Genomic DNA, 13,191 nt, shown 5'->3' with positions numbered 1-13,191 from the left:
AGTTTACTCTACACAATAACATCTAAACACTGAGTTTACTCTGCACAACAACACAAAAAACACTGAGTTTACTCTACACAACAACACAAAAAACACTGAGTTTACTCTACACAATAACACAAAAACACTGAGTTTACTCTGCACAACAACACAAAAACACTGAGTTTACTCTACACAACAACATCTAAACACCGAGTTTACTCTAAACAACAATATCTAAACACCGAGTTTACTCTACACAACAACATCTAAACACTGAGTTTACTCTACACAACAACACAAAAAACACTGAGTTTACTCTACACAACAACATCTAAACACTGAGTTTACTCTACACAACAACATCTAAACACTGAGTTTACTCTACACAACAACACAAAAAACACTGAGTTTACTCTACACAACAACATCTAAACACTGAGTTTACTCTGCACAACAACACAAAAAACACTGAGTTTACTCTAAACAACAACATCTAAACACTGAGTTTACTCTAAACAACAACATCTAAACACTGAGTTTACTCTACACAACAACATCTAAACACTGAGTTCACTCTACACAACAACATCTAAACACTGAGTTTACTCTGCACAACAACACAAAAAACACTGAGTTTACTCTACACAACAACACAAAAACACTGAGTTTACTCTACACAACAACACAAAAAACACTGAGTTTACTCTGCACAACAACACAAAAAACACTGAGTTTACTCTACACAACAACACAAAAAACACTGAGTTTACTCAACACAACAACATCTAAACACTGAGTTTACTCTACACAACAACATCTAAACACTGAGTTTACTCTGCACAACAACATCTAAACACTGAGTTTACTCTACACAACAACATCTAAACACTGAGTTTACTCTACACAATAACACAAAAACACTGAGTTTACTCTACACAACAACACCTAAACACTGAGTTTACTCTACACAACAACATCTAAACACTGAGTTTACTCTACACAACAACATCTAAACACTGAGTTTACTCTGCACAATAACACAAAAAACACTGAGTTTACTCTACACAACAACACCTAAACACTGAGTTTACTCTACACAACAACATCTAAACACCGAGTTTACTCTAAACAACAACACAAAAAACACTGAGTTTACTCTACACAACAACATCTAAACACTGAGTTTACTCTACACAACAACACAAAAAACACTGAGTTTACTCTACACAACAACATCTAAACACTGAGTTTACTCTGCACAACAACACAAAAAACACTGAGTTTACTCTACACAACAACATCTAAACACTGAGTTTACTCTGCACAACAACATCTAAACACTGAGTTTACTCTACACAACAACACAAAAAACACTGAGTTTACTCTACACAACAACACAAAAAACACTGAGTTTACTCTGCACAATAACACAAAAAACACTGAGTTTACTCTACACAACAACATCTAAACACTGAGTTTACTCTGCACAACAACACAAAAAACACTGAGTTTACTCTAAACAACAACATCTAAACACTGAGTTTACTCTAAACAACAACATCTAAACACTGAGTTTACTCTACACAACAACATCTAAACACTGAGTTCACTCTACACAACAACATCTAAACACTGAGTTTACTCTGCACAACAACACAAAAAACACTGAGTTTACTCTACACAACAACACAAAAACACTGAGTTTACTCTACACAACAACACAAAAAACACTGAGTTTACTCTGCACAACAACACAAAAAACACTGAGTTTACTCTACACAACAACACAAAAAACACTGAGTTTACTCTACACAACAACATCTAAACACTGAGTTTACTCTACACAACAACATCTAAACACTGAGTTTACTCTGCACAATAACACAAAAAACACTGAGTTTACTCTACACAACAACATCTAAACACTGAGTTTACTCTGCACAACAACACAAAAAACACTGAGTTTACTCAACACAACAACATCTAAACACTGAGTTTACTCTACACAACAACATCTAAACACTGAGTTTACTCTGCACAACAACACAAAAAACACTGAGTTTACTCTACACAACAACATCTAAACACTGAGTTTACTCTACACAATAACACAAAAACACTGAGTTTACTCTACACAACAACACAAAAACACTGAGTTTACTCTACACAACAACACCTAAACACTGAGTTTACTCTACACAACAACATCTAAAACACTGAGTTTACTCTACACAACAACATCTAAACACTGAGTTTACTCTGCACAATAACACAAAAAACACTGAGTTTACTCTACACAACAACACCTAAACACTGAGTTTACTCTACACAACAACATCTAAACACCGAGTTTACTCTAAACAACAACACAAAAAACACTGAGTTTACTCTACACAACAACATCTAAACACTGAGTTTACTCTACACAACAACATCTAAACACTGAGTTTACTCAACACAACAACATCTAAACACTGAGTTTACTCTGCACAACAACACAAAAAACACTGAGTTTACTCTACACAACAACATCTAAACACTGAGTTTACTCTGCACAACAACATCTAAAAAACACTGAGTTTACTCTACACAACAACACAAAAAACACTGAGTTCACTCTGCACAATAACACAAAAAACACTGAGTTTACTCTACACAACAACATCTAAACACTGAGTTTACTCAACACAACAACATCTAAACACTGAGTTTACTCTACACAACAACACAAAAAACACTGAGTTTACTCTGCACAATAACACAAAAAACACTGAGTTTACTCTACACAACAACATCTAAACACTGAGTTTACTCTACACAACAACACAAAAACACTGAGTTTACTCTGCACAATAACATCTAAACACTGAGTTTACTCTGCACAATAACACAAAAAACACTGAGTTTACTCTACACAACAACACCTAAACACTGAGTTTACTCTACACAACAACATCTAAACACTGAGTTTACTCTGCACAACAACACAAAAAACACTGAGTTCACTCTACACAACAACACAAAAAACACTGAGTTTACTCTACACAACAACATCTAAACACTGAGTTTACTCTACACAACAACATCTAAACACTGAGTTTACTCTACAAAACAACACAAAAACACTGAGTTTACTCTACACAACAACACCTAAACACTGAGTTTACTCTACACAACAACATCTAAACACTGAGTTTACTCTACACAACAACACAAAAACACTGAGTTTACTCTACACAACAACACAAAAACACTGAGTTTACTCTACACAACAACATCTAAACACTGAGTTTACTCTGCACAATAACACAAAAAACACTGAGTTTACTCTACACAACAACATCTAAACACTGAGTTTACTCTGCACAACAACATCTAAACACCGAGTTTACTCTGCACAACAACACAAAAACACTGAGTTTACTCTACACAGCAACATCTAAACACTGAGTTTACTCTGCACAACAACATCTAAACACTGAGTTTACTCTACACAACAACATCTAAACACTGAGTTTACTCTGCACAACAACATCTAAACACCGAGTTTACTCTAAACAACAACATCTAAACACTGAGTTTACTCTACACAACAACACAAAAACACTGAGTTTACTCTACACAACAACACCTAAACACTGAGTTTACTCTGCACAACACCTAAACACTGAGTTTACTCTACACAACAACACCTAAACACTGAGTTTACTCTACACAACAACATCTAAACACTGAGTTTACTCTGCACAACAACATCTAAACACTGAGTTTACTCTACACAACAACACAAAAACACTGAGTTTACTCTACACAACAACACCTAAACACTGAGTTTACTCTGCACAACACCTAAACACTGAGTTTACTCTGCACAACAACATCTAAACACTGAGTTTACTCTACACAACAACACAAAAACACTGAGTTTACTCTACACAACAACATCTAAACACTGAGTTTACTCTACACAACAACACAAAAACACCGAGTTTACTCTACACAACAACATCTAAACACTGAGTTTACTCTACACAACAACACAAAAAACACTGAGTTTACTCTACACAACAACACCTAAACACTGAGTTTACTCTACACAACAACACTTAAACACTGAGTTTACTCTACACAACAACACAAAAACACCGAGTTTACTCTACACAACAACATCTAAACACTGAGTTTACTCTACACAACAACACAAAAAACACTGAGTTTACTCTACACAACAACACAAAAACACTGAGTTTACTCTACACAACAACATCTAAACAATGAGTTTAGTTTACACAACAACACAAAAACACCAACTTTGGTCTACACAACTGTAGGAGATGAGGTCTACTCACACAAAGAACCCTGCTGGACCCTCCTCCTGGAAAATCTTCACAATACAACTGAAAACACCCCTGATAACACAAACAACACAGAGCAGACAGACAGCATAAATAACATAAACAACACATAGCAGACAGACAGCATAAATAACATAAACAACACAGAGCAGACAGACAGCATAAATAACACAAACAACACAGAGCAGAGAGACAGCATAAATAACACAAACAACACAGAGCAGACAGACAGCATAAATAACATAAACAACACAGAGCAGACAGACAGCATAAATAACACAAACAACACAGAGCAGAGAGACAGCATAAATAGCATAAACAACACAGAGCAGACAGACAGCATAAATAACACAAACAACACAGAGCAGAGAGACAGCATAAATAACACAAACAACACAGAGCAGAGAGACAGCATAAATAACACAAACAACACAGAGCAGACAGACAGCATAAATAACACAAACAACACAGAGCAGAGAGACAGCATAAATAACATAAACAACACAGAGCAGACAGACAGCATAAATAACACAAACAACACAGAGCAGACAGACAGCATAAATAACACAAACAACACAGAGCAGAGAGACATCTCTAGGTCAGAAAACCTGTGTCCTTTCAAGAGGTTTTTTCGAAGGACATGACTTTGCTTGAAATGTCCGAAAGTTGATTTAAGACTTTAACATTTGAATATTGAAACCTTTGACCAAATTTAAAACATCTGTTTCCTGAAATTTCACTGAATTCTGCCCGTCACAGGTGTGGTGATCTCAGCAAACGAAGCTAGTTTTAAAACATTAAGGTATATCTCATTTTGCTGACATTAAACCGTTTTTTTTAAGATGTCGTCTCTAATAAGTAGCTCTGAGGTTTTTGGGTCTTTATCCTGTGAATGGGGTTGACTGTGAATTTAAATGGTGTTGACTGTGAATGTAAATGGTGTTGACATGTGGGAATGGATGGAGACTGTGAATTTAAATGATACTGACGTGTAGCTACATGAGTGATTAAGAGGAAACCAGTCCTAATTTCTGGCCAAATCTGCAGCAGAAAAGATGAAAGACGCTTCTTTCCTGTCATAAACAAAACCCAAAACTGTCAGATGATCTGATGATGGGGCTGAAAGCAGAAGCTTAAAAAAAGAAAAAAAACCAAACCCTGAATTTCTGACAAAAACACTGGCTGTATGACAGATGACATGGAAGAGCCGTGTGTGGGAGGGAAACAAAAGTATTTTACTCCCTGAGGGTGAACTGTGCATTTGCTTAATGAATTCAGTGAAGTGAACAGAAGCATGGCTGACATATAACAGTGAGCTCTGTGTGAACACACTCAAGCATTAAAAGACTAAAGATTAAAAATGAACATTAGGGCACCAAGTCAATGTGTCATTTCATCCACTGACTCTGTCACACACAACTTTGATCTTGTCTGATGTTTTTTAAGTACTGGAGCAAATATTTTATAATCTCCACAAAAATACAGACACAGAAACACGGGCACAGAAACACGGGCACAGAAACACGGGCACAGAAACACAGGCACAGACACAGAAACACAGGCACAGAAACACAGACACAGAAACACAGGCACAGAAACACAGGCACAGAAACACGGGCACAGAAACACGGGCACAGAAACACAGGCACAGACACAGAAACACAGGCACAGAAACACAGACACAGAAACACAGGCACAGAAACATAGACACAGAAACACAGGCACAGACACAGAAACACAGGCACAGAAACAAAGACACAGAGACACAGGCACAGAAACACAGACACAGAAACAGAAACACAGACACAGAAACATAGACACAGACACAGAAACACAGGCACAGAAACACAGGCACAGAAACAGAAACATAGACACAGAAACAGAAACACAGACACAGAAACAGAAACACAGGCACAGAAACACAGGCACAGAAACACAGACACAGAAACAGAAACATAGACACAGAAACAGAAACAGAAACAGAAACAGAAACACAGACACAGAAACAGAAACACAGACACAGAAACAGAAACATAGACACAGAAACAGAAACAGAAACACAGACACAGAAACAGAAACACAGACACAGAAACACAGGCACAGAAACACAGGCACAGAAACACAGGTAGATGTGTGTAAAACACTGTAAAAGCCGATAAGCCACATAGCCTATAAAACCACTGATCACGTGACCATCATACGCATGTCCATTGAAATATGAGAGTGTAAGAGTGAAAACAATGTGAAACATACCTGTACTTGTCCTCTCTTCCCACAAACTGAGCCATACAGCGTACAGAGATCACTGACACACACAGACACACACACACACACACACACACACACACACACACACACACACACACATTCACACACACACACAGACTGATGTAAATATAATGCAGCATACAGAGATCACTAAGAAGAGATGACATTTTTCACATAACAAAACCAAACCACTACAGTGTGTGCATGGGAAACCTGAACCACATACTCAATCACACACACACACACACACACACACACACACACACACACACACACACAGAGATGTAAACATAATACACGTCTGACAGGTCCTGATCCATCAGCATGGTAACCAACAGAATGTCAGCCTTATGCGATGTTCAGTGAATCTTTAACTGAGAAACCATACCTCTGTGGAATCACCTGCTTTCAGTCTACTGTATAAACCCCACAGTAACACAAAGGCCATTACTTGGACCCAAAGGACAGATTCAGGAACAAATGTTTTTTTTATTTTGCAGTCTGCTACTTACCAGATATTAACTAGGAAATGAGATGGTAAGAAAATTATAGTGTGTTGAGTGTATTTTCGTGCTGGTGTGAGCTGTGTGTTGAGTGTATTTTCGTGCTGGTGTGAGCTGTGTGTTGAGTGTGTTGAGTGTATTTCTGTGCCGGTGTGAGCTGTGTGTTGAGTGTATTTTCATGCCGGTGTGAGCTGTGTGTTGAATGTATTTCCGTGCTGGTGTGAGCTGTGTGTTGAGTGTATTTTCGTGCCGGAGTGAGCTGTGTGTTGAGTGTATTTTCGTGCCAGTGTGAGCTGTGTGTTGAGTGTATTTTCGTGCCAGTGTGAGCTGTGTGTTGAGTGTATTTTCGTGCCGGTGTGAGCTGTGTGTTGAGTGCATTGTTTTGCCGGTGTGAGCTGTGTGTTGAGTGTTTTTTGTGACGGTGTGAGCTGTGTGTTGAGTGCATTGTTTTGCCGGTGTGAGCTGTGTGTTGAGTGTTTTTTGTGACGGTGTGAGCTGTGTGTTGAGTGCATTGTTTTGCCGGTGTGAGCTGTGTGTTGAGTGTTTTTTGTGACGGTGTGAGCTGTGTGTTGAGTGTATTTTGTTGTAACTGGACACAGTTGAGAGAATGCGAGAGGGAACCGTATTACCATGGAAAGGGTGTGTGGCCACTCTGGAAAGACACTGGACCATCATCTCATGGGATGTCTGTGTGCGACAGAGAAACATGATTTATCAACTGAGTGAGAGAAAGACAACCCAAACATTTACACAACACAAATGTTTAAACGTTGAAATCTCTCTAGTCTTAAATCACTCTCTCTTCAGGGTGGAGTTTTTCAACGTCTTTCTGGAGGAAAACTGCAAGAGCACATTTCCCATGGTGCCCTGCACAGTTAGTTACTGTGACCTGTAGCACTGCCTTCCACTCGGTCTGATACTGAATCTGAACCCACAGTGAGAGACACACCCACAACAAGAGACACACCCACAGTGAGAGACACACCCACAGGACGGGACACACTCAAAGACTCTAATTATACAATCTAATTACTAATTCTGACTCTGATTACCACAGCTGACTCTACCGATGACTGACTGTAATGATGACTGACTGTAATGATGACTGATTCTAATGGTGACTGACTCTAATGATGACCGACTCTGATGATGACTGATTCTAATGATGACTGACTCTAATGATGACTGACTCTACTGATGACTGATTCTAATGATGACTGACTTGAATGATGACTGACTCTACCGGTGACTCTAATGATGACTGACTCTGAGGATGACTGATTCTAATGATGACTGACTCTACTGATGACTGATTCTAATGATGACTGACTCTACTGATGACTGACTCTACCGATGACTGATTCTAATGATGACTGACTCTGATGATGACTGATTCTAATGGTGACTGACTCTAATGATGACTGACTCCAATGATTACTGATTCTAAAGATGATTGACACATGTGATGACTGACTCTAATTACCATAATGACTGCTAATATAATGTCTGACGTTATTAAAATATATATAACATGGGACACTAAGTTTCTGTCATTTATAGAACATCACCTCATCAATCCACTCTCTGACCGTTGTCAGTCCTTGAGACAGACAGACAAAATGAAACAGAGTTTGGATCTGAACTGCAGAACACCAGAGACATAACAATATTTACAATATGTCACGTAATTACAACACTGTGAAGTTCAACACGCCAGACAGAGTTACTCAGTATGGCATTAAAACTATTTCTTAAATAGGTTTTACCTGAATACTGCATGGCCCACCCATGGAATGCTAGACTGTTCATTTGGTCAGTTTTTAATGTTTAAAACGATATTAAAGAATGATAAAGTGGTATTAATACAGTGTGCGGGTGTGTGAGGGTCAGATGCTCAGGATTAACTCACCTCTCTGAGAACTCTCCTAAATGAAATCTTCACCTCCTCTCTGCCGGACACCTGCTCATCTGCTGGGGTGGCCTGATCAGACAACAAACAAACAAACAAACAAACATGCAAATGAACAAACAAACAAACAGACCTTTTACCATGAGAACAAATCTCTAGCAGTTCTGTAAACCAGTTTTCATATAATATTTACACCATCATTACAGACACAATGATACTGATGCTGTTTAATATTCAAACGCTCACTCACTCCTCCCTTTCATCACTGACACGGTGCATACAGTCATTCACTTCAGTCGCTTTAGTTCAACACTGACACGATGCAAACACAGTCATTCACTTCACTCGCTTTAGTTCAACACTGACACGATGCAAACACAGTCATTCACTTCACTCGCTTTAGTTCAACACTGACACGATGCAAACACAGTCATTCACTTCACTCGCTTTAGTTCAACACTGACACGATGCATACACAGTCATTCACTTCAGTCGCTTTAGTTCAACACTGGGCTGCCACATGTCTGTACATTAACACTAATGAATGAGACATTCCAGAATTGGAGGACATTTTCTGTCCCACCTATGAAATTTCAAACAATGCAGGCACAAAATGCTAAAACGTGCACTTGTGTGTAAAATATACTTGTCCTGAGACAAAATGTATAAACTTGTAGAAAAAAATGGTTCAAAAATAGTATTTAAAATACCAAATAGCTCTTGAACACACCCTAAAATGGCATTTTTCTCTTGTCCCACCTTCTTGATGACCAACTTGCTCATCAAATATGACAGTTAAAATGAGTTCTAAATTGGCTTTTTTGGTATGATTTTGTTTATATGTGTCTCTTGCAATTGTTAAAACAATTTGTTTACTCATCAGCATATTTTAAACAACAGTAATTATGCACTAAAGTTGTGTACCACAACATGTGTGCAACCCTGTTACCGAAACCTATTGAGCCTGGCAGAGGAAGAGAAAAACAATGAGTCACATGACACAGAGGAAATGACATCATCAAGCCATTTGCTAACACCATGGGCAGACCAAAGATAAATCCTCTCTTCTACTTTTCATATTTTTCCAATCTTTTCAGCTTTGATTGAGTGTGTCACTCTAACCAACACAACCCTGTTACTCAAATGATCAGAATAAGACAAATACATTTCAAAGTTTTCTTTCTTTTTTTAAATAAATAAGTTTGTCCTTGACCTTGACAGTGACGTTCCATTGTACAGCTAGCATCTACTCCTGAGAAAAAGCTAACGTTAGCATTGGTTTGCAACCCTGTTACTGTTACCCTTGCAATCCTGTTGATCCTTCATCAAAAAGATATTTACAATATTATTAAGCAACATTCCTGTTGTCCTCAGTATTTATTTGTCACATTTAAGTCATGATCTACAATCAAAAGTAATGCATCCATTCAACCCTTTTACTCTGTGCAACCCTGTTACTCTAATTTCAACCCTGTTATCATATCATTTTATTAAAATAATCCGAAATTATTTTCTCAGCTCCTGAGAGTTCAACCTATTGCCCTTTTAATAGTTTGAATGATTATATGCATAATGTATTTGAGCAAATATTTGAAAATAAATACTGAAATTAGTTAAAAAAAAAAAACTTATTAGCACACAACAAATAAAAAATCTCATCAAAACATCTGCTTACAACTGTTAAACACGCTGTTTATGACTGTTAAACACACTGTTTATGACTGTTAAACACGCTGTTTATGACTGTTAAACACACTGCTTATTAATCAGAGGTTGAGCAGTAAGACCTTTTGTGATTACAGGTGGCAGAAGAATAATGACGACTGACAGGAGCCAAGTGAACCCTGTGAGTGACTGGTGTTGAGTCCTGTCTGTGTGAACCCTGTGAGTGACTGGTGTTGAGTCCTGTCTGTGTGAACCCTGTGAGTGACCAGTGTTGAGTCCTGTCTGTATGAACCCTGTGAGTGACCGGTGTTGAGTCCTGTCTGTGTGAACCCTGTGAGTGACTGGTGTTGAGTCCTGTCTGTGTGAACCCTGTGAGTGACTGGTGTTGAGTCCTGTCTGTGTGAACCCTGTGAGTGACTGGTGTTGAGTCCTGTCTGTGTGAACCCTGTGAGTGACTGGTGTTGAGTCCTGTCTGTGTGAATCCTGTGAGTGACTGGTATTGAGTCCTGTCTGTGTGAACCCTGTGAGTGACTGGTATTGAGTCCTACCTGTCTGACTCTCCCTCTCACCATGGTGGATATGGTGCTGGACATTATCCGCGGTGACAGGCCTCTGAACAGACCTCTCTTCCCATCAACCTTCACTATGTGATGCGCTGCGGACAAACACATCAACCACCTCAGTCAACACAGACCTGTCAATCAATTCAACATATCTGATTAAACACCTCTTCTGCAGCAGCTTCACACAGCGCATACAATAGCTCATGGAAAGTGTTTTACACAGCACATGTACGGCCTGTGTGTTTGTGTGTGAGAGAGGGAGAGGGAAAGAGAGTGAGAGAGAAAGAGAATCTGAGAGACAGAGTGAAAAACACGCAAACAAACACATACTGGGGGTGGGAGGGGAAGAGAGAGAGAGATGTCTATAGCACATGTCTACTGCAATGATTCTACTGTCCTGTCCTGTAAACACACATCTCTCATCTCCCATACACGTATGGAAAAAAGAAAAATGCCTCACCGTAAGAAAAGAATCCGGGTAAGTAAAGCACCCTCCTTCCAAACATTGTTGTGCCAACAACTGGAGGCAGAGGCTCGTGCCCAACCTAGGAAATTAGCAGTGATACGAGCCCGTTATGAGCGGTACAATGCTAACTTGGAAATGTCTATCAGTGTCAGTTACTGAGATTAAAGAAAAAAAAAACACAACGAAGACGCCACGATCTTAGTCAGGGTTCTCATTTATACTGGAGAGGGAACAATATACGCGACGCGTATCGCATCAGAGAGAGACCTGACTTAACGAGTCCGAAGCTGGGACAAATGACAGCCGGAATTATTCAAAAGTCAAAAATGTTCTAAGTGAGCGCTAGCAACATACTTCTGATGATTTTAACACTGGAGATCTGCACTTGGCGAGAGAAAAGCAGACAGCTTACTTACAGAAACAATAACATTTATCACTTAAGAAGACTTAAAGGACCAGTGACGTTAACTCGCCTGTATAAGGAGTTTGACATAGAGTAACGGGTGTGTTACTGCTGTCACTCCGGCCCCTAGCAGAACGATGGCTGTGTCCACATCCAAAGAGGGAACGGACGCATCCCGTGCAAATGGTGGCTCACCTCGCACCCGTATTTCAGCGGATAAACGTTCTGGAGTGACCATAATTACCCGCTGTGAAAAGCAGGTCTAACAGGTTTTTTTCTGTTTATGTTAACACCGTTATCATGTGCTCAGGCTGCTCAAGTCCGCAGTGGTGTGAGATAAGCCATACTGCGTCGCATTTGTACGAGAAACCGTAAATGTAAATATTATTTCAAAATAAAAGTCAAGATAGGACACGCGTCATTTTCTTCAAAATAAACGGTAAATTGGCTGTTCCCGCATTGCTTTCATTGTACCGCAAATATAAGAACTTTTATTTTGGTCGGAAAAAGTAAGCGAATTTCTGAGAATGGTAGACTGACGTGTTACGGGGACAGGAGTGAAACATGACCAAAACAACTTCTTGTGGGGTGGAATTCGGTTAACGGGGTTTTCAGCGTCCGTTATGAAAATCCCTGGATGAGCCAACATGTCGTTACAGGGAGTTTCTCCCGATGTCGAATTGTCTCAAGCTGCTTGTCATTTGTCATAAACGTTTCCGTTAATTTAATTCAGCAATAAACAATATTAAGGGTTGGTATGACAAAAATCATACTGATCTTTCCCTATTTTATCACCACTTTGGACCAGCGTTCGGACCAGTGTTTATTCAAAACTGTCCTGTTCCGTACGCAGTGCATTTTCTAAACGAGAATTACCGGTAAAACCTAACTACGAGCCAAAAGTGATAATGGTTACTGGCTTTACTGAGGCTAAAATCACATGCATTTCCCCTCATGGAACCTTCGGTACAGAGATTTAACTTGGAGGTAGCCTTGGGGTGTTGGGGTCCACGCTTACAATTACACAATTACAATTTCAAATACAATTCCTAACACTGGAAGTGTGAAGTCACTAGA

The 13,191-nt window shown here is 39.1% G+C and overlaps 1 protein-coding gene across 1 annotated transcript in view; it reads right to left on the bottom strand.

Moving 5' to 3' along the window:
• Nucleotides 1–12,386, bottom strand: part of LOC115818621 (mitochondrial carrier homolog 1-like) — a 17,975-nt gene extending 5,589 nt beyond the window's left edge. Inside the window, exons 1-7 of the mRNA XM_030782041.1 lie at nt 12,185–12,386; nt 11,706–11,790; nt 11,231–11,337; nt 9,018–9,089; nt 7,738–7,795; nt 6,591–6,642; nt 4,332–4,391 (exon numbers count right to left, since the gene is read on the bottom strand). Of these exons, the coding sequence (XP_030637901.1) occupies nt 4,332–4,391; nt 6,591–6,642; nt 7,738–7,795; nt 9,018–9,089; nt 11,231–11,337; nt 11,706–11,790; nt 12,185–12,352 (602 nt within the window). The 5' untranslated portion in view covers nt 12,353–12,386. The remainder of the gene's footprint in view (nt 1–4,331; nt 4,392–6,590; nt 6,643–7,737; nt 7,796–9,017; nt 9,090–11,230; nt 11,338–11,705; nt 11,791–12,184) is intronic.
• Between the last annotated feature and the right edge of the window lie 805 nt (nt 12,387–13,191).

The sequence above is a fragment of the Chanos chanos genome, chromosome 8 (assembly GCF_902362185.1).
Source record: "Chanos chanos chromosome 8, fChaCha1.1, whole genome shotgun sequence".
Taxonomy (NCBI): Eukaryota; Metazoa; Chordata; class Actinopteri; order Gonorynchiformes; family Chanidae; genus Chanos; species Chanos chanos.
The sequence above is the reverse complement of the archived record's forward strand: the minus strand, read 5'-3'. Positions and strand labels throughout refer to the sequence as shown.